Source organism: Bombus vancouverensis, unplaced genomic scaffold, assembly GCF_051014615.1.
Source record: "Bombus vancouverensis nearcticus unplaced genomic scaffold, iyBomVanc1_principal scaffold0035, whole genome shotgun sequence".
In the NCBI taxonomy this organism is placed as follows: Eukaryota; Metazoa; Arthropoda; class Insecta; order Hymenoptera; family Apidae; genus Bombus; species Bombus vancouverensis.
The window spans coordinates 647,139-670,697 of NW_027468926.1; the positions used below are offsets into that span (position 1 = coordinate 647,139).

Genomic DNA, 23,559 nt, shown 5'->3' on the forward strand with positions numbered 1-23,559 from the left:
TCTCTGATTTTTCGGATGTTATGAATCGACAATATCGCATAACGGAATGCTGTGTTCTACGTATTCTATTTTTGTTACGAAAGTGGTACAAACGAAGTCCACATAAGAATAGTACAACAAAATCGGTTCAGGTTAGGTTATCGTGCAGATATCGCGGCTTTTGCATTGGAAATCACGCAACTGCCAGTCTCGTCGTTCCTTGTAAACGAAAGAAAGGTATTGTAATCGGTCGGAATTAACATAAAACTCGTCGCATGCGACCATATGGCCTGAATGTTGAATAAACGAGAGTAGAGCGCGAGCTATGTGATTCTAACCTTTTAGGCGGAAACTAATGATTGTAACCAGAGCCGAGATATATGCCAATATTACTTTGCTCGTGTAACGTCAATTCATATCAGAGACCAGGCCACACACCACGGACAGGATGGCACCCAGATGTCTGCATATCCTTGGCGCGCACCCTCAATAGTCTTAAGTGCCCACCAGGGGCCTTGGCATTTTTATAGTTAAAGTCCTTCGGACCAAGCGAGTATTTCCTGTCTTAAATTTCCCTTTACGTTTATTGTCTACCACGTGTTAGCTTAGAAAGTTGGTTTTCTCCACTTCTGGTATGTTCCGTTGGCAACTTTCTCGCGAGGGCGGCTAAAACCCTTCCTGGTCTACCAACCGTCCTATTATCCAATCGGAGATGGTGTCTACTGCCCTCACTTCCTTAACCAAAATTGTCATCAACAAATCCGATAGTCCCGTGTCCTTAGACACACCCACCCCTAGCTTTCCTCAGACACAGTATCGTCAGTAAAACTTCACTTATTCTGTATCCTTAGAATAGTCAACATATCTATGTCGGTCTCTACTCTTATAAGTCGCGTACTTAATGTATTGTTGTAACTAAGTCTTACATAACGTGGTTGGAGTGAATTGTGATTTATGTTAACTCAGTGCGTGTTACATTGTGATTGCTGAATTCATAATAAAGGTTGATTAAAACCAAGTTAATAGTTGTGTTACGACTCAACTATATTTTATTTTCACCAACCAACCCAAAAATTACGTGACACTCGACAAAGCGTATAAGATGAGGAGAGAATCGCGATAAGGTAGAACAAGAGACAGATATTCTCTACGTAAAGCAAGTCTGTCAACTAGATTGAAATCCTATAGCTATAACTACAGTGAATCCATATTCTGGCGAATTGTCTTTTCACAAATGAAGCTTCTGAAGAACGGAATTGATACAATAACTACTGTTCATTCATAACTACTGTTGTAAGAATCTATATATTTGTCTATCTATATCTATATATATCGATCTATATATATTTGTCAGAATGTCATTTTATCAAAAAACCCATCCTCTGTAATCATAGTTTAACGAAGCATAATTAATAGAAGAGGTAGAGCGTTAAGTGGAGATGATTTAATCACAGTTAAGTAGATAAATCTCTATATTAGTCTCTTTAATTAAAATGTCCTACGTTTTATTTGCGTCATTTTTTTTCTTTATCCAATTTAAAATGTTTAAATAACAATAGCCTATACAATATAATTTTATGTAAAAAAATTGATTATACCATGTTTATTACAGATATTTAACATTTTTGTGTACATACAAAATTTAAATTATACCTCGCTTGAGAACAAAAATTCTATTTGTTTTCCTAACATGTACTAATAATTATTGAGCAAACTAGAAAAAGCTGGAGGAGATTACTTAGGAAGATTACTTAGCATCTTATATTCCTGGCAAGAGAAAATGAAAAATTCGTTTCTTCTCTTTGCTTCCCTGTTCCTTCTTTCCTCCTTTTTCCCTTTTTACATCGCTTTGTTTTACATCGCAATTTACATTTATTTGTAAAGTTTGAATCTCCTCGATATTGAAGATGTTGAAGCTGCAAGTATGTATTTCATTTTAATCCATTCGAGACCGAGACTTAATTGTAAGACGATACCTAGGTGTCGGTACGATCTGAATGTTTAGTTAGAATGATTCTGTGTTTTACTCTCTCCAGGGTATCCTTTTCATACTTTGATTTTAAATCGATGACAATCTTAAATAGTATACCTCATATTTTTAAAATATAAAATTATATACTATGTTATTCTATAATGTATTATGTACAGTCATATATATATATGTCGGGTTAACATTAGGATTTAAGGCGCGTACCGATTCTTCGTTTGAATTAGCCATTGTTTTACAAAACAGAGAATATATTTACACGAATAAACAAGGTTTTACAAATATTATGAATAATGAATTTTGTAAATGATATGATTGATTAACAAATGATAAATTAAATTATTAATTAGATTAAAGAATAATAAATTTTATCGAACAATAAAAGAAACGAATAATATATCTTACGATTTACTAATTTTAACGAATAATGAAAATTAACGATTGATAAATTTACAAATATTGAATTTAATTTACGCTATAAACAATGATCCGGGATTCAAACGAATACACGGTCAACGGGAAAACTTTAAACAATTTTATAACACAAAAATACGTTTGCTGAATCACACGGAAAAATTACTCGATGTATCACTTTCCAAGGCGACCACACGAATGCCTCTCTGATTAAAATCTTTTTCGTAATACGACTGCATTTGTTTGTTATATTCTCGCTGGAAACATCGAGAAGGTTCCAATCGTTGTTGCTAGGCAATATCTGTCAAAAGTTTGTTATATACTCCTTGGTAACATCGAGAAAGATCCAAACGCCGATACTAGGCAATTTCTGTCTTCATCAAGCAAAACGTTTATCCCGTGACCGTGGCTACGTTCAGCGACCAGTTGTCACCTCGAACCCACTTTCGCTTTTCACAAATGTCAAACAATTACAGATGACAATTACTTAATTACAGTTATGATAAAATCTAGGCCAAAGCACTAAAAGGCCTCCTCAAAATTGCATAGGGAAGGCTCCGGTTTTTCATTTCATCTCCGACATATATATATATATATATAATAATTCTATATTGAAAAAAATATGAAATTAACATGATATATACATTACTACATAAGTTATATATAAAATATGTATATTATACCCTTACCTACTGACTGATATGAATTTCTTTCGGTCTCGAATGCGTTAAAAGAGAGCGCAAAGAAGTCGAAATTACTTATTGTAATTAGTAAAACGACCTGAGAGGCAGACAGATACAAGAAAGAAGGAATATTATATTAGCGGCATTATCATGTTTTTGCTCTCTTTAAGTCTTTCATCGAGACATACAATCTACAGGTATTAATCGACCAATTTCTCCAAGCCGATAACTTCGAATTGATGTTTATATATAAGAAGTGTTATGTGTTAATCTGTCTAAATGTTTAAAAGGTGTTATAAATTAAATGTTGTTAAACGATACGTAATTGCCTTTTGATCGTAAATTTTACTATCAAGGGGTCTTTTATGTATGCGTAATCATTGTGAATTATAACAATTTATGTGATCGATATTAAAGGTGTTTAAAAGCATGTATTTTTTTCTATATTATTATTCTCCTATATTATTATCCTATATTATTATAGCATTCCTATATTATTATAATATCCAATTACATGTTGATACACAAGATATACAGATTATTATTTATAACGTTTTGGTTTTCTTAATTGAGTCATTCATGTAGTACAAATGATAAGAAATTAGTAATAATTCACAGAAAAAGGATATCGTAGTAGAAATATTATAAAAAAACATTTTCTGTTTTAGTGTAGAGTTACTCCTTCTTACAGACAGTGTCGTACAAATCTGTACGTCTCTGAGAAGATGTAGGTATCTGAGCCCTTACTTCCTCAACAACTTTTAGATCTGATAGAAAAAAGAAACATACGAAGTAATAAGTAATGCTTACTAATAAATTCAACAAATACAGAGGAAGATGGCTAAATCGATAAATTAACGAGACTAAAAATTAATTACATCATGGATCTCTCGCTTTTAATTTTAAGCTGTAAATTACCGATATCGGTGACTGCCATATTCTCTTGAGTTTCCAAATCGTAAAGAATCTTTCCCCAGGGATTGGTCAACTGTGTATGTCCCCGTGCGACGTAACTTGCTTAAGGAACACGAGCCGGTGATATGCAGGCAACGTATAATTGATTATCATTCGCTCTGAAACGCTGAAGTAATGACCAGTGCAGTGGTCCAGTGGTCATATTGAATGCCGCTGGATATATCAGCATTTGGCAACCTAACTCAGAGAAGCAGGAAATATGAAGCCACCGAATACCAATTAACTTCGTAGTTGCACGGTTCACATTCCATCATTTCTGAATATGCGAGGACAGTCCTCTTATTGTGCTTTTAATTCTTTTATTTGTTTCATTTTCAGCAAATATACTGGTTTTTTAAATTAAGCTTCTTTTTATACAGAGTTACAGATTATATTAATTTTATATAGAATATATTTAAGAAAGATATTTAATTTTTTGCTAGTTAAGTATTGATCGATTCAGTTACTGTACCTTTGTTCCGATAAATGCGTGCCATTTCCTCGAATCTAATATCATAGCAAATGCCAATACCTATTTTGCAGCCCTCCACATCGAACGTCGTTAGGGAGTTACCAGGACTGAGTGAATCACTCTCTCGAAAAGTAATCTTATTAGGAATGTCGATGTCGAATAGATGTACCTAATAACATAAAAATGTAGTCGCTAATTCTATTGCTGCAACTTTTGTAATTTAATATCAAAGTTACCAACTCCTAAACTTCAATTACTTTTTATTTAATAACTGACAGCGTTTTTATCACTTTCTTTTATTAAAAAATCTTATCATTTAATAATGTTTAAAAAGGAGAAAAAATAAGTATAATAATATTTTAAGTATGTGAAAAATTTATACAACAACAAACACATTACAACAAAAATGGGCGTTTCCCGTATCATAACGTATTTTATAAACCGTAAATTATAGAATTGGTTATAGTATACGTATGTACATATGTATATTCCTAAATTATTCCTAGATAGAGTCACTTTCTTCACCCCAATATTTTCAAATTCAAAGCCATAAAGGAATATATTACTTACCTTTCGGTGTTTTGCTATCAACGTTCCATCGGGACCCCAAATAGTACAGGTATTGTACAATTTATCGCCCTCTATTTCAGGCATCGTACCACCAACTACATAGATGTTGTTTTCTTTAGCTGCGTTCGATGAAGCAACGCTCGTTTCATCATCAGGAATACTCTCGGCGTATTTTGGAAAGTACTCTGCATTGCAATATTTCAATTAATGAAAAATAACTGTCTTTTGTTCCAACCATAAATTAAATTGAAATGTTTGTCAGTTTTTTATTTTTTAAATTATTAAAATAACTAAGTTTTATATTTCGACTTAATTAAATATGCAATTACTTAGCTAATAGTATATATAATAAATTGTTTCTACAGGTTCAAAATGAAAAATGAATATTTAGAAATATTTAATCACGACAATGCTATTTGTGTTAGCATCAGTGGCTTGTTACTCAACGACTTTGCTAGTACTTTTTGAAACATAAAGTTAGTTTTCAATTAACACTTATACTAGAGGCGGAATTATAAATGCAAAATAATTGATAATACTAATTTATAACTACCTAATTATTAGTATCTTAAAAAATATATTTATACAAAAATCACGATAATCATGAAAATGGGGAAATCCTATATTCTCGAATCAACTCACAATTTATTTTGTATATTAATTAGATTCCGCGCTCATCAGTACGTACTCACTGGCGACATCGAGAAAATGTATCGGCAATTCCTCGTACGACCAGAGGATCGGAAATATCAAAGGATATTATGGCGCAGCGCGAGTGGAGAAACAGAAACATATGAGCTTAACACCGTAATACTCTTATCATAGAAATAGAAGCAGTCCTCAATTCCCGCCCGCTAACTCCTATCTCCACCGATCCAAATGATCTCCTAGCCCTCACTCCCGGACATTTCCTCATTGGCGATTCATTAATGTGCTTACGTGATCGAGATTTCAGAGACATTCCATCGAACCGACTCTCCAAATGGCAGCATATCCAACAGCTTAAACAACATTTTTGGAACCGCTGGCATAAGGAGTATTTGAACGAGCTAACCAACCGCAATAAATGGAGCAAGGGTGGACACAGCATCCAAAAGGGCACAATCGTCATCCTCAGAGAGGACAACGTTCCCTCCATGCATTGGCCTCTGGGCCGAGTTATCAAGGTTCATCCAGGCGCCGATGGTGTCATCCGGACAGCTACAGTTCAGACGGCAAAGAGCATTTTGGATCGGGGCGTCAAAAGGCTTGTCCCACTGCCAATTCAACCCGATCTCGAGAAACCCGAACAACTAGCCACCGAGACGAAATAAGATGGGAACTTCAACCACACCTCCCTAGTTTGATCGGTACCCTCTCAACGGGGGGAGAATGTTACGCCATGCGGCTTACCATAGGTCATATTCTTAACTATCGATCGCGCCACTATAATGTCGCAGGCGGATCGTCGCGTCTGCCCGGCAAACAAACATTGTAGTGGCAAGCGCGTGGTTCATTAAGCAGGGCGACTTCCAGAAACGTCGACTCGTGGCCCGTATTTTACCTCGCAGTAAAAGAATGTGGCGTGATCCGAACGTAGTGGGGGTCGCCTTCCAGAAAAAACGAAAAAAATCGAAAGGCGTTCAGAACTTTTCGAGAAGTCGAACCGTCAACACATGTGGTATGTCGCGCATTACTTATCAACCAAAACGCAGTTACATTTTTTTTGTTCCTTTTATATCTTTCTAGTTAATAAGTTGTTGAAATAAACATTAATTTATTTGTGTTAATTCCGTGGAATTTCATTGAACTACCCTTATTATCATAATCGAAATAAGGGGATCGATCAGTTCGTGGCGTCGATTATTTAATCGTAACGGGAACTTACAACTCTCGTTGACGTGCTATCTCGCGATCGCGTCTCTCCGCGAACGGTCGAAACAAAATGATTCACTAAAAACTGTCCTGAATTCCTAAGAATTTATTTACCGCAAAACTGACAAAGTGTTTATTTAAAAAATGAGGTTGAAGGTAGTCCTTTTCTTTCATTTCATTCATTTTCATTTTCTTTCTTAAGTATGGCTAACACAATATCTAATCAATTAAAATTTTATATTTTCACGTGAAAAGTTTCTTTAGATAATTATTATCAACATGATGACTAACTCTTACGGATTAATACGTGTCTGTAGGGCAATCCGGTGGACTTGATCGGCTTTTTACTTCGAAAGTTGAGTAATCGGTGTCGCTTTCTTACGCATCTTTGAACTGCATAAATGTTTTAAAATTGTTTGATCCAGAATGTACCACACCGGACAATCAAGAAGGCAGGTGCCTTGACTACAGAAAATGTAAACCTCTGCAAGAAATATGGCAGATACAGTACCGTACAGCCACCGATTTTTATAGACGATCAGTGTGCAGATACCAGGGCAATGTTACGATCGTTTGCTGTCCGAACGATCCAAACAAAGAGAAGAGAGAAATTTTAATAAAAACTGTGTATAAGTATAAGGCTTTGCGACCACCATACCGTGGTTTTAGCAACGTCTCTCATACCAGGGTGGTCGATGGTAAACCAGCTGAACTTGGTACGTTTTATGTCTTTCTTTCCGATTAATAATAAGCCATTTACTGCAAAGAATGAACTTTAAAGGCATTAAACAGCACATCAATGTACATTTCAATTAGACTAAATAATAATGCTATGATTTTATCGGTAGTAACTTTACTTATTAACTTGAATTATTTCTTTCTTTTACTTCATGTTAGGAAGAGTATCTTTTTGCTTGAAATAAAAAATTGATATAGGAGTAATAATATGGATAGAGATCAAAAACTGTTAGGGCAGAAATTACACGTTTGAACTTTATAGTTCAGTATAGTTCAAATAGAAATTATATAGAATTATTTAATAATTTGTATTCCACTGGAATAAAAATTTAATTTCTGTCTTTATCAAATCTCTATTTCACAGTATTTGTACGTATGTACTTATCGTCTGCTGTATGATCGAATATCGAATAATTATGTATATGTAAAAAATTGTATATGTAAATATGTAAAAAATTATGTATATTCACAACTATGACTATGCATTAGGTTTTCGTAATCCCCGAAACCCAGACAAACCACTATGGAAGTGCGGAGGTTCCCTGATATCGGCTAGGCATGTTTTGACCGCAGCACATTGTGCACATATGGATGGAATAGAAAACATACACAATCATAATATTGCCATTCTTAGATTGGTGGAGGAGGTGCCATTTTCGAGTAACTCCTCAAATATATATATATATATATATATGCTATTGAGTATTACTGAAGTATCATATCCTGAAATTTCTTACTGTACACATATATTGTGTCATAAAGCGTGTACAATTCTTTCTCATACTTTTCGTCATTCGTTTCCTGCATTTTCATTTACTTTTTTATTTTTCAGGGTACGTATATCCCATTTGTACGAAAGAGCCCCTACGAAAGAGCAACTTCGTCGGCTATAACCCCCTTGTTGCTGGATGGAGAGCGTTAAGATATAGTAAGTGATATCAATTTTATAATAAAATTAAACAGTTCCAGTCTTAAATATCTTTCTTATTTTCTTCGTAGGACGACCACGACGTAATGCATTAATGGAAGTACAAATGCCAGTGATTAAGAACGCCGAATGCAAAATAGCTTATTCCAAATTTCCTAATGCACCTGATATCACTGATGGTATAATATGCGCCGAACATGCTCAGGGTGGAGAGGATTCTTGTACGGTAATTAAGTTACAGAGTTACTACAAACTATACGGTATCTGAAGACACGTCAATTCGAATTAACATCAAATCGACGTCTTAAACATTAGAAATAATAGATAAACACAATTTAATAGTTTTGCCCACTTCTCACACCTCATTATGGTATTTAATCTAATTTCCTTCTAATCTTAGTTTTGCTCAAAATACATATAACATGTACATTATAAATTGGAGTATTTCTATACACAAATCAATAGAAGATTGTTACTGTATATAAGTATAATTTCAATACAATTCGATCGATATATTTCAGTATCTTTGATTAAAAATTTAACGATCCTTTCAGGCTGACCGCGGCGGACCACTGCTGATACAACATGAATTAACCTCCTATTTAATAGGTATTGTGTCTTACGCTTATAAGTGCGGCACAGCTGGCTATCCCAGCGTTTACACTAGGGTCACATCGTACCTTGACTTCATTCTCCAAGCGATGCAATAATATGATATTACTGTTCCATAAATATCATTGTGTAAAAAACGTAAAGTTGGATTTTCTTATTGTGGAGATAAGAAACAGCTCAAATTTACATTGTTTTGTACGTTACAAATTATAGGCTTAAAATGTACGAAATGTAACTTTGAAACGACACTAATTTTTTACGCACGATAAACCTCCACGACTTAGGTATGTAAAGATGATAAACGTATATTAATTCTATTAATTTGGTAATAATAAACCAACTTTCTGAGAAGTTCTGTAAATTTCGTTTCTGTTGTATCAAGAGAATAATGGAATATTCCACCTAGATCGTATACTTCTTGTATGTACATACAAAATTTTCCGGCTAATCTAAAACACTTCATAAGATAGAGAGCTTCTGGAGATTCGGACACAGAGAGTGCATAAAATACAAGATAAGTCTCGTGTCTTTCAAAATTATTTTTTATTCGCTAAAAACGTCCTGTGTACTCATGCAATCACATGCAACCTCGAAACTTCGCTTATTTTTTATCACTTTCCAATTCAATACACTGTTTCTGCATTTTTGACTATATGTAAGAGAAATTTCCATTCAGCCAAAGGTGTACTTACAGATTATAGATTCCTATACGACTCTCGGTAAAAATTTATCCGCACTCCAGATAGTTAAAACTTCTGTCGACCGTATTGATCCATCTGCACTCTTCGTATGACGTCAATATCTGTTCAGTGCTGCTGCGCAGGTTTCATTGTGTTACGTCAATTCGTTTGTGACCGTTGCGCGAGTAATGGCGCTTTGCAATGGCGATTTGCAGGAAAACAGTGCAGGATGCTGTGATTCGTTTCTTGTGGTCGGAAGTTATGTTTGATGCCTATATTTATCAAAGATTTAATGCACATTATGGAGAAAGTGTTTTGTCACGAAGTGTGTTTGAATGGGCACAAAAGTTCAAAGAAGATCGCACAAGTGTTATGAAAAAGCAGCTGGACGCCCGTCCACATCCACGACGACAACATTGAACGTGCTCATGAACTTATGCTCTATGGAATAGACGAGTGACACTGGATAATGTGGCAAATCATTTGCAAATCAGCCACGGCTCTGCTTATGCAATAGTGCACGACAGATTTGGGTTTTAAAAAGTTTGTGCGAGATGGATGCCGAGAAAGCTGATGAAAAGGTGAAGACGACGATGCATTCGTGGTTCGCAGCTCAGCCCAAAACATTTTTTAACGAGAAAATACGAAGGTCCTTCAGCAAATGGACAAAGTGTATACAGAAATTGAGTGATTATGTCAAAAAATGATGTATGTCTTTTTTGACAATTGCTTAAAATAAATTCTACACCGACAGAGCGGGTAACTTTTTACTCACCCTCGTAAGACACTTAAATTTCCAATCTATTATGATGAACAAAAGAGCTTATACTATTAAATCTAATTGTATTTTGTTGCATGAGAGTACACGTGTATGTGATGTACATTACCTTTATATCCCCTTGAACGCTTCAATATTGCGCATATATACTATATTTTGTACAGCTTCTATAAAATTTTGTATGTTTGTTTAGGCTGTTAATCTAGAGGCTGGAGTACAAAGAAGTGGCACAATGATGTGGGCTGATGACATTTATAATTATCAAGGAATCACCCCTACATTCGCTCAGGTATATATCGTTGACTATAATGTATTTAACATATATGATTGTTAGAATATTAATAATTAATCTTTATTTCTATCAGAATTTTAATGAAACTGTCCCTTGGGAAGGAAGAACTGATACCTTGATATCACGGTTTGTACATCCTATATATACGACAAATTTTAGAACATTATATAACGAAGAACCAGATCGCCGTGGCCATGTGATGTGAATAAAAGGACTTGAATTTGATGATATTTTTGTAACGTTAGATAACATAACTAAGTATCTTCACAGTAAGATAGGATGACATGGTTTACATGATCTTAATGTTGTTCACTTGAGTGATGATATTATAAGGAAAAGTGTAATATCACAGGTAGGATGATTCATAATTTAGAACTACTATCTCATGTATGTATTACAAATTAAAGAAATATATTAAATTTTATAGGATATTTATGTTTAGTAACCAGTAATTCAGAGATTGGTATTCATGGTTACTATAACGAGGCTGTAGAAACGCACCCTTTCTTCTTTGCAAATGGTCCTGTATTTATGTCTAAGCCGAAACTGGAACCTCTGAATAATTTACATTTATTCTTGTTATTTTCTAAAATACTTATCTACAGTATACCATAAGGAATGATACCGTATCGCACCTAATCAAGTGCCTTAAGAAACATCAACAGGATATCACAGTAATCCCTTATCGACTGATATGTAAGTAAAAGTTATGTGTCATTGTTATACACAGTTATTTATCATTTTCTATTAATTCAGTTGTAGCCACTACAATATCTATGACACTGGTAGTAATTATGAGAACAATAACGATGTTCTATAAGAGGAAATTATGATTAGGAACAAAAACTTACAGGTAAGTCAATGTACATGTTATTTGCCATTTGAAAAGAAAGTTACTAACTTAGAATTTTTTGATAAATAATAATTGTGCAAAATATATTGGATTTCAAATTTGTCAAAAATTGAAATTTAAGAAGCATTGTAATAATATAACATTAATATTTTGATTTTTCAGGAGATATCATGCGGTGGATGGATAATATGTAAAAAATATTAAGCAGTATATGAATTTTCATATTGCGTAGAGATAACAAAATGAATTTTAAAAAATGTCGACATGGTAATAAGAAATAGCATCATGACAAAGAATATATAAAGACAGTTTCATTTTTTATAAATAAAAATTTGTTGTTCCAGATTTTGAAATATAGTGAAACGTTTAATTAGTATCTTAATATCTTTAAATAATTATTATTTTAGAATCAATTGTAATTGTATCATACGTACTTTTGAATTCGTGCAAGAACATATGTAATTTTGAAGTAGTTATTATTAGGAAATTGTTAGACGCGAACAGTATGCGAAAAGTTAGTATGCAGTGTAATAATTATCAATCAAAACACAAGAATTAAATTCTTGAGGAAAAAATTTCCGGAATTTCTTATTTACACGATTATAAAGAAATCCATAATAAGAAGGAGCTGCTTTCTAATACTTCTCTTCCTTGTAATGCCTATGTTAATGATAACGAGGTTCGACTTTTTGTTTTTAGAGGGATACTGGAAAATTTGAAAGTACAGTACCATTGGGAAGAAAATCACGATATTGAAAACGATATTTGCAAGTAAATTTCCAAAAAATCTGTTTTCAAATTTTCGCTTTCTATTTCACATTAAAAGAAAGGACTGCCTTCTTTCTCTGCAAGACAAAACAAACATTCTGAATCTCGTATCAATGAATGATGTCAATAAGTTATTTTTCTTTTCAGATTGAACAATATTCCAGATTTATTCATAATTTCATACTACGCGAAGAATAGACTTTCATAGGTATATAAAGGAAATATTAAGTATAGGAAAACTCTTTTTCGTTGTAGGTGACATATGCTTCACGGTTGAACACATGTATTTTTGAACACATATAAATGAAAAAGTACTCTTATGGAGAAAAAGAATTGATACCTTCGATTGACATTAGATAATGTATATAAACTTATGAACAATCACTATCGGTTTGTATTTTAGGTGCACACGCAGATTTGTTGGAGTTCTTATAAAATGTACATCCTGTACGAACGTTTTATTCTTCCAAATTTTACGATACTATGTCTCATATAATAACTATATGGATTAAACGTAATATAAATGATCCGAAAATAGACTCGAACGACATTAATTGTCTTTCTATTTATACCAATATCGAAAATACAAGTAAAGCCGGAGCAATAGTATGCAAGAATGGACTATTTATTATTTTAAACCAAATCATAGCATATTCAGAATGCACAGTATTATCATGAAATGTAAATGAATCAGTTGTAAACGAACGATTTTACTGTAAAATCGTTGCCTCCTTTTTTTCATCTGAAATATAGCAGCAATGAGTACATTCTTTTAATATATAATAAAACGAGATATCTTTATAAAGTTACATATGTCATCACTGGTAACTGTTATCTCGTATGACACCAAATATACCGTTAGTATGGAATGATATTTTTATGAAGATATACTTTAATGATAGATTTTATGAATGAAACGTTATATAAGACAAATTATCTCTTGTCATTCTATGAAGTGTAGTAGCTAACGAAGATTAATTTTACGAAGTATTGGAGCAAAAGAGAATTAAAAAATTAAAAAGATCTAAATAAGATTGTTCGTGTGGCTTAATTATCTCAATTCTGGTACACCACTTGTTACATTCTAACTAATTAGCGCTAAACAATAACTTGCAAATATTAAAGATATTAACACCTTAATATTAACACCTAAAGGTTTTCAGGAAATTTTATAATATTTGATTATTGTATATCTAGTCATTGATTGATAAAATTTCTTGTATAAGCATAGATCGAGGTTGACGTCATACGCAGATTGCATATCATTGACAGGTATCGTTTTAATTTATTTTATGGCTAGAATCATTTGAATATTATACGAATAATTATTTCCATTCGAACGATTAATAGATCACGTACCTATAAAAGATATATTATGAAAAAGACGTGACGAAACAAAAAAATATTGGAAATTCCGTTGTCTGTTGATTTTTATTTCCATGTAATTACATATGAAATGGGTAATTCATTAACATCTCCTCGAATCGAATATAATTCGTTACACTTCACAACGATTCAAATAATGGACGGGAAATATATAATAAGTTTCCTGTCCTTGCGTTAAAATAGTACTGTACAAATCAGATGATACAGGAAATACCCAAAAAACCCAATTACATCCACATTGCATGACAGCACACTTGCAATGGATTTTTGTGATTTCAATGTCACAGACAATGACACAACTAATCAGAACACGTTCGAGGCTATAGACATTGAAATTACCGCGTGTTTAATACGTTTAAAGCATAAATCTAAATTTCACGCGATTATTTCTTTGTACATTGTGAAACTCTTAAATTATCTTAATCGAATAAATAATCCTAATGTAATAAAACATCTTGAAATAGACCTAGATATCTGAAACAGAAACTCGAAGGATAAGAAATCCTAAAAGGTACTAATCCTAAAATAACAAACTCCTAAATAATAAACAAGTGATAAAACCTGTTATAAATAATAAACCTTACCTGGAACAATCAAATCCTAACTAATCGAAAATAAAATAAGGCAAGCAATTCTTAATCTTTCAAGTAATTTTTCCGAAAACACAGAAAGATAGAGAAATTAAAAAGACGCAGCACAAATTGCAGCACAATGAAAGTTTCAGAGCGATGAATACGATCGTATTAAACTAAATAATTTTCAAAAGTGAAATTACACTGAAACGTATATCGATGATATTTGTCATTTCTACGATCTGTTTCGCTTGATCGTGCTTCTTTTCTGATGTAAATTCAATTTATGATACGAACTAAGTTTCCTTTATTATTATTAGTCCTGCGTCTTTTTAATTCGTCACTTCTTTTATTTCAGAACAATGACGGGCTCCAAGATGCTGTTCGGATGTTTGGCGTTAATTGCTTTTCTTCATCCATTAGTTCACGTTTGTACTTCGAGTAGTACAGCTCAAGGTTTGTACTTCGAGTTGTCTTTTTCCATGCACTTCAAATTCCAATACGATCTGGTCACGTGGCCTTCGTACAATTTCGAAATTTTACCTGTTTGGTAATCGTCAATGAAAAAAGAAGTTATGCGTGACCTCAACACATTGAAACAATTTTTATGATTTTTTATTTGCCGGTTGGTCAGCAAGTTAATGGAAAAATTTCACTTAACTATTCGCGTTAATTTCTTCGGTTTAACTTTTGGGAAATGCTTCGTTAGCTTCGGGAATATTCCAACGATTCGTTTTACGTACAAAATAAGCATGATAAATATTACATCACGGTAATGTAATATCGGAATATATTAAAGGTGTAATTTTGTCCGATTAATTATAATTTATTAATAATGGATTGAAAATACAGATATTAGTTAGACAGAGAAACGATGTTTGATTAACAGGAAAACTAAATGCAACGCTCGTATTTACAACAAATAACTTGACAACTATTTGGTAACTCTCTCTCTCTCTCTCTCTCTCTCTCTCTCTCTCTCTCTCTCTCTCTCTCTCACTAGCAACTCTAACACTCGACAACACTCGCAACTCAATTCTAACGACTCTATGCTTCGACGTCTCGATCAACTCTGATTCTCGCAACACGCACACTTTTCGATTCGCCTTGGATAGCGAAACCGTCCTTCTTCTAACGTTGTCTATGGTTTCCCTCATACCTATGTAAGAACTACCAACTACGTGCCTTTAGTCACGTAGGCACTCTTAAATGTAAACGAACCACAGAAACACGACGTACACGGTTTTTCTATTTTCAGCCGATCTCCAATCAAAGCTATTCTACGATATCACAATCGGCCTTTCCTGACAATCACATCTGCCCTCAGATGTGCTCATCATCGCCGCTCGCACTTACATCACTATCGTCAGCATTCCACCATTTCATGTGATCGGCTGCCGTGGAAGTTGTACGTGGCCCTTCGCGCTCCCCCTCTCGCTGCACTATGTATCGGTCATTTCGCAGGACTTTTATCACCCGATACGGTCCAAGAAACTTCGGATGCAGCTTTAGCCCGGGACCCCTCTGCATCCTCTCGATTGCCACTAGATCTCCCGTTCTGTATGCTGTCGCCTTCTTGCGTCTCCTGTTATACGCCCGCTTGTTTCGGATTTGGATCTCCTCAATCCGTCTCTTTGCGTCCGCACGCAGCTGATCTCGTTCCTCTTGGAACACCGCGGCCTGTTCGTCCTCGATGCTACTGCTCCTCTTTCGCTCTTCCTCTATCTTCCTCTCCGTTGTTTGTTTACCCATTTCACTCTTGTCAGGGGCTTTGATCGTCGTGGCAGCATCGTGACATTTTCGTAGGCTCGGTTCGTACATGGAAGACGTTAACAACTTACCATCTACCGAGACTATGATCTCTTCTTTTTCGAAGGTCTTCACGTTCATCGTGTCCTCGACAATCCCATCGTCGTCCTCGTCATCCACATCCTCTGTATATCGAATCTTCGTATCGATATTATTGGAGGGATTCCGCGCGTGCGACTTCCCTTGTCTTTTCGTTCGCCTTGCACTCACTCTCTTCGAGTCTATCCGAAAACTTGAAACAACCCTCACACCCGCAACGCTATCCTTCTCAGTAAATTCGCAAATATCATCAACAACATCCTGTTGCTGTTGTTTAGCCAGATTCTTCCTCCTCGTGATGTTCGCTAAGTCCTCCTGCTGGCCGCAAGAATCCGACGAGGACACCATCTCGTGATCCACTTTACCAATCACCACGTGTCTTGCCACTATTCTCCGTTCCTCCGACACTTGCTGCACAGCTGCCCGATACTTCTTCAAAACTTCTGCTAACTCTTCTTTATTTTCTTCCAATTGCGACAGTAGCGCAGTTCGTTCGCGACTAGCTACATTAACACGATCTTCTGCTTCGGAACGTTGCCGCAGTACTTCCTGCAACGAAGCCTGCGTCTCATTCGGTTCTTGCTCCAGTGCCTGTTTCGCTTTAACTGCAACTGCTCTAGCGCATTCTGCATCTTCTAACTGGTTCTTCAGCTGTCGTAAAGCTGCTTTACCCGTCGAGTCACCTTTCGATCTCTCCAGCATCGTTTGAGCGTCTCTTAGCAATGCTTTGGTTCTCTTCAAATCTCTTTTTAGCCTATGTTGCATGTCCTTAACGTGTGACGAATCTATCTCACTCGCCTGTGTCTCTACATCTATCTTGAGGACTTCCGGACACTCATCGGGATTTTCGTCCTTTATTCTACTAATAAAAGATTTTCCCCCTTTTATACTTATTTCAACAGTGTCCAAAAAGTCTGCGCCAATAATAAGCGAATGTTGCATCACTGTGTCTGGAACTACGTGTATGGTTATACAGTACGACTCATTGTCTATAATAATGTTCGTCGAAAATTTCCCGAGCGTAAAATTCCTTCCGGAACCGACACCGCGAAATCCAACGATTTCCCGACTTAATCTGGACGCTCCGATTTTCACATGCTGATCTGCTCGCATTAGAGTCAGCTCACTACCGGTGTCTATCAACGCGCTCAATTCGAAATTTTCCATCTTAACATCCTTACCACGCCTTGTTTGTAACGACCGAAACACGCTGTAAACTTTTTTTGAGGGCTCACCCAGTGCCTTGTCGCATTTTGATGCGATGTGTCCGTACTCCCTACATTTGAAGCATTTAGGTCCTCTCGACTTGCTCGGACACTCCGCACACACGTGCTCCGCATCACCGCAATTGTAGCATCGCGCCTTCCTCGCATCTCCAGATCGACCGGGTTCCTTGTTCCTCTCGGTTTCGGACAGCTTCGCCACCGGCTTTACCGTGCTACTCTTCGGCTCCTCAAATTTCGTCCTCATCTCCATATCTCTTTTTATCGCTTCGTAGCGCCTGAAACGCTCTTTTAATTGCTCGATATTCCTGGCTCCGTATAGCACAGTCTTGTTCGCGACCTCGTCGGGAATGCCTTGAATAATGTAGTCTATCAAGGATTGCGTATCAACCCTTCCTTGTTTTGCAATCCCGCACATGTGATACATATATTGTTGCAGACTCTCATCTGCTTTCTTCTTTCTATGGGATAACTCGCCATGTATCTGTTGGTCGCTTACTACATTTTTAAACTCATTCCTCAACGCCTTTTTTAGCTTTGCCCAAAACTTCGCGCATCGCTCTTGTCGTACGAAGGCCTGAGCGGAGCCTGCGAGTAATTTCTTAGCATAGGCCACCATATGGGCGTCTGACCAACCCCACACTTCTGCCATTTCCTCGAAGTCTTCCACCCACTGATTTACACTCAGCAGATCATCCCCGCTGAATTTCTCTAATGAGTCTTCCACGTCTTTAAGACTCAACATCGAACCGACGCATATACTTCTGCTGATACTCATCGCGGTCCTGACACACCGCTCGCGTGCCTCTCCTGTATTCTCGCGCGCCTTGTTTATCGTCCTCGCCTTCACTTTCGTCGGAGCTCCCTTCTTCCGACGATACATCGTCTCCTTCTAGGGCCGCCTGTAGCCGCGCGCGTAGTTCGGATTTTCTTCCCGTTACCTTCAACCCCAAGCTAACGAGACGCGCTCTCAGCTCTTTCGTCCTCAGCTTCTCGAGGTCTTCCTCTCCCTCTTGACTGCGTTCGGCTCTCTGCTTGCTTCTTAGATCTCGCTGGTTTGTTGGTTCTTCGCCACGCTTCGAATCCTTAGGAGTAGATCGACCAGGTTTGCACGCTCTGTTCAACCTGGCAACCAGCACTGATCTCGCACCGGATATAGGCAGATTCATCTGTGCGAGCTTACTCCTCAGCTCCTCCAGCGTCAAATCCTCTTCACCCGACAATCGTTCGTCTTCAACGTTTGCCATTTTATTCTATTCTTTTCTACTCCCGCACAAATAGCTCCGTTAAATCGTATCGTTTCTCTGTCTTATTCAATCCCGGACGAGCCCCCACTTGTAATATCGGAATATATTAATAATGGATTGAAAATACAGATGTTAGTTAGACAGAGAAACGATGTTTGATTAACAGGAAAACTAAATGCAACGCTCGTATTTACAACAAATAACTTGACAACTATTTGGTAACTCTCTCTCTCTCTCTCTCTCTCTCACTAGCAACTCTAACACTCGACAACACTCGCAACTCAATTCTAACGACTCTATGCTTCGACGTCTCGATCAACTCTGATTCTCGCAACACGCACACTTTTCGATTCGCCTTGGATAGCGAAACCGTCCTTCTTCTAACGCGTTTTTAAAACGCGATGGCGCTATCACTTTCTAAAAGCGTCGTCTTTACATTTCCGATGGCCACGGGCACATCCGACTGCCAGATATACAATGTATTATAAGAGAATCATTACCATACTTTTCATGAAAAGAGCAATTTTTCTTGATAACAATACTCTGTAACATAGATTGAAGTCGCTGATTTGATCCCTCTGATATCGTTGTCTTATGAGAGTCTCGCCTGGTCTTGATTGGTTCTGTTGACTCTTATCGTTGTGAAAAATCGATTCGTTGTGTACCTTTTTTGTATAGAGAATTATTTTGTGGTAGAATATAATGTTGTAATATTTGTGGTCTTTACTTTACTAATTTTGTCACTGAGCCGCTCTTTGGCTCGTTGAGCGATTCATATTCCGCATATATTCCGTACTTGCTTCGCTTGGTACTTTTATAATTTTCGCAGTTACAATAAAAAATTTAATTCTTAACAGATTAAAGATTTAACCTCTTGCTTTATAGTGTACAATAATTTTTTTCTTTTTCTTTTTTTTTTTTTTTTTTTTTGTATAGGTTATGTGATCCATAATTTGAGTAACTAGTACATATATATATTTACGTGACAAGCTTTCATTTCAATCTATATTTAAGATTAATATTTTATCAGTTTCTGTTCGTAACAACATCGAAGTAGTCCATAAGTTTGAAGAGTATAATTAAGGAAGTTATGAAGCAAGAGGTTAAGAACAAATTCTGAAAGAGGTTATGTACAACTCAGTAGTACTGCTTTACATTACTTTGCGAATTACTTTTCAAGCATAAAAATAATTTAACAGCCACTTATAGTTACTTCCTTACCATTACATTCATTACATTCGTTTGATTTTGTAAACAAAATAACCACGCTGACCAGTCTCTTATTTAAAATAGAATTATTTTGTCATATATCCAACAGTTTACTTTCTCTTCGCTTTGTCTCGTATTACGACTTTATAACGGTGTTTCTTTAAACTTTAAACGATCGTAATAAATGTATTTACGGACGATGACTGATATCTGGTCTGTCTTAAAGTTTCAACTAATTAGTGCCCCGTTACTTTGGACGTTATGAAATGTTGTATAACCAAAGACTTATCTTCTCTTTTGGTAGTTGCATAAGAGAAGACTGAGCCATTGAAACGCTCGAATAGATTAGCTGATTCGCTTAACGTATTTTTACTTCCGACGAGCTAAACACAAGAGCAGAAAGCACATAAGGAATAATACAGAAACGTCAAACGTATACAGAAATATATTTCGTAAAAGCATTAGTACGTAACATGTCTTTATAATTCTATTTATGTATAGTAAAATGGCTTGTTTCCATTTTCATGAATTATAACTGACATTTCAAAGCATTCATGTAGATATGTAACTCTCGTTAATTAATAATTTAACAATGCGTCATGAAACGTATCATTTTCGTTTCTTCCTTTGTTTCGTTATACACAGGAACGAATTTGTAAATACAGATGTATAATCAACGATAACATATGACAGCGAGTATAATAACTGTCAGCAAAGGAAGAGGTCGGTAAAATGATTGTGGTTGATTTCAGTGTATCGGTAAATAAGCTTCGACAGACGTTGCCGGGGGACTCGGTGTCGGTGAAACCGCGTCGATGAAATGATTGTCAGTGATTTAAAGATAACCCAATTTATTGATCTGTCTCCCCTTCATGGCGTTGTACGTCTCTCTATAAAACATATTCTACCTCGGAGGGCTGAAAAATTTAACTTGGTCTCACTGGACTGGACTGTAAGTAAGAAAATTGAAATGCAAAATCCACGTGTGAGCGCAACGGTTTAGATGGAAAGTTCGATAGGACAATTATGTATATTAGCCTGAAAGAAAGCTCGTGGCTTCGCACGCAACACGTAATTTCCCTCGCTGAAATAATCCTATTACAACGATACGATTTAAAATTTTCCTTAACAGACCTCGCAATGTAATTCTTCATCTACAATTTTTTATTCGGCCTGAAACAAGAGACTTTCGAAGCCTTATAGAGTCTCGCGAATGTAAAAGTCAGGTTTCAACGTATTTTCGCGTCTTATTCTATAATACTGAAGACATTAAAGGTGTTAACGATTATTGTCTCACTATGTACGTACATCAAACGAGTACTTACGTAAGAGACGAATGGAAATGGAAACAGCCGAGAATAATTGAAGATAATTTGAATACGTTCCAGGCTATAATACAATTTCTCGTGAACCGTAATTGATTCGCAGAAGGGAATTGCTGCTCCTCCCGACTAGCAAAGTGTTTCGCAAAAAAAAAAAGAAAAGAAAAATGGTATCGGAAGGATAGAAAAAAAGCGGTGGCCTACATCAAGCAATCTTCATGCCGATAATGCATTTATTATTCAGTTCGTTCATTTTCTATCGCGTAACAGACACTGGGATAACTGACAGAACGAGCGTATAAATTTTGCATCTCTCAACCTGACTTCTCCCAATTCGTATACTTCCATCCTTCGTATAAGTGACAATGAATCAGAAGAGTTTCATAGCAATATTGAACAACATACAGTCAACTACAACACCATTAGATACATCCACCATACAGTCAACTACAACACCATTAGATAACAGCAATACAATAGATTATAATTTTCTACGCGTCATTGATTCATCATCATCATTTTCCATTTTTTTAGCATATGTAAAAACGTATCTGACGTAATCTTACCTCGCTCTTTGAGTACAAAAATCCATTCAAATGAAACAAAGGGAAAAGAAATAAGAAAACAAACACTCACATACGAATCTTCATCACATAACTGTATGTACTCCTCGAGGTATAATTACTCAGACACGTTACAGCGTACCTTCTTCGTTCCCTGATGGCTGATGTTGATCGTTGACGTTTATAATGAAAGAATTTCATCAACGGCGCCATCTGGATCCTTGTTGAAAAATTAAAATAGCCGCAACAGCACCATTAAGCTCATTACCCAGAGTAGCTCTTGTTGCTGAGTCGTGGAGGAATTCTTATCATCAACGACATAAACTATACCAGTTCCGGTAACGTTCTTCAGATGGTCCAGGCACTCGAACTCGCAACATCGCTCTCCAACACGGAATTTCTTGCATGTCTGTAGTAAAAAGAAATCGATCAATTGTACAGATCAATCGTCACTCGACTGCTCGAGAATTCAGATCATCCAGAGAATAGAATAGAGACGTGGAAAAATGTAGTGCGATCATCGCAGTGGGAGGAAATAGGGGGATAGGGACCAAATGAATGAACGAGATGTTAAGGACAACTGACGATAAGTTCTTCTTTTGTCGAGAATTGCATGTTTGTGAATGGTTTGTGGGTGGTTAGGTGGAGAGAATTGAAGAGTTTGGAGGTGACTGGGAGAGTGTTTTGGGCAAGGTAGATTGCAGAATGGTTGCGGTAGCATTGTGTTAATTATGGGTTTGTACATGTAATCTTTGTATGTATCACTACATACAACCTAACGTATATTTTTAATAATACATCAGAGTTTTAGTTATTTCATAGCTATGAATTTTATACTCTATAATCTTGACGTTTCATTTCACAGAAGCGTTTGAATATCCATAAAAATTAAATGAACCAATGTATTCATTATCTTATAGAGAAGATATATTATTTTTAATTATGTTCCAATTATTTATCATGATCCTGATTTCCTTATTCTGAAAATTTGAAAGAAAGTTTTGTAGTTTGATACTTTCAGCGACAAAGGGTCAATATTGCTTTAGTATATTTCGTCACATATACATGTATATCTATATGTCGGAGATGAAAGGACACCGGAACCTTTGGATAGCCCCGCAACATTGCAATCTAAAGTCTACTATAACTGTAACTAAACTATTGTAGTTATTCAATCCGATTGTAATTGTTCGAGAGTTGTGATAATGAGCTTGGGCTCGAGGCGACAGTCAGTCGCCGAACGTAGCCGCGGTCACGGGATGAACGCTTTGCCTAACAAAGGTATGGAGTAATTCTATAGCTCTCCTTAAAAGAAATATTCGTGGCGACACGCGACAGTAAACATTCCAACGGTTTCTGTCCCGTGGCTCGCCACACGCAGACCCTATTCTTCGAGTAAGATGATTGCCAGATGTCGATGCGTCTCCGCAGTACATGTTCGGCTAGCCCGAGGGCCCGTTATAAATCTTAAGGTTTAGTTAACTAAAGTCCTTCAAACAGACAAACAGTCTTTGTCCCAACTACGGGAAGATAGGGGAGACATATTTTTCAACGAGCGGCGTCTCCCACTAGCAACTTTCCCTCGAGGGCGGCTAGCATCTTTTTCTAACCACCGATATGGAGATTG

At 36.1% G+C, this 23,559-nt stretch overlaps 1 protein-coding gene and 1 long non-coding RNA gene across 4 annotated transcripts; one reads left to right on the forward strand and one right to left on the reverse strand.

The window, feature by feature from the left end:
* Positions 1-1,537: 1,537 nt before the first annotated feature.
* On the reverse strand, positions 1,538-9,948 carry LOC143304447 (uncharacterized). Of its 2 annotated transcripts, XR_013061126.1 has the most exons (3): positions 9,884-9,948; positions 3,982-7,397; positions 1,538-3,830 (listed from the first exon to the last, which is right to left on the reverse strand). It is a non-coding gene; the product is annotated as an uncharacterized LOC143304447 (long non-coding RNA). The 2 variants fall into 2 exon arrangements; XR_013061125.1 differs by lacking the exon at positions 9,884-9,948 and having other exon boundaries at positions 3,982-8,084.
* LOC143304445 (venom serine protease Bi-VSP-like) lies at positions 8,674-13,596 on the forward strand. 2 transcript variants are annotated; one of them, XM_076626926.1, is made up of 6 exons: positions 8,674-8,805; positions 9,134-10,938; positions 11,015-11,293; positions 11,369-11,637; positions 11,698-11,794; positions 11,957-13,596. In XM_076626926.1, exons 1-2 carry the CDS (start codon positions 8,674-8,676, stop codon positions 9,287-9,289), a joined length of 288 nt encoding a protein of 95 aa, XP_076483041.1. In that variant the 3' UTR covers positions 9,290-10,938; positions 11,015-11,293; positions 11,369-11,637; positions 11,698-11,794; positions 11,957-13,596. The 2 variants fall into 2 exon arrangements, with proteins under 2 accessions (XP_076483041.1, XP_076483042.1); XM_076626927.1 differs by lacking the exon at positions 8,674-8,805 and having other exon boundaries at positions 10,500-10,630; positions 10,843-10,938.
* Positions 13,597-23,559: the final 9,963 nt, after the last annotated feature.

Bases quoted from the DNA above. Each gene is read 5' to 3' on its own strand.
- LOC143304445 (XM_076626926.1), top strand. From the start codon at position 8,674: ATGGAAGTACAAATGCCAGTGATTAAGAACGCCGAATGCAAAATAGCT. The intron at 8,806-9,133 runs GTAATTAAGTTA...CGATCCTTTCAG, and splicing joins GTGGAGAGGATTCTTGTACG to GCTGACCGCGGCGGACCACT.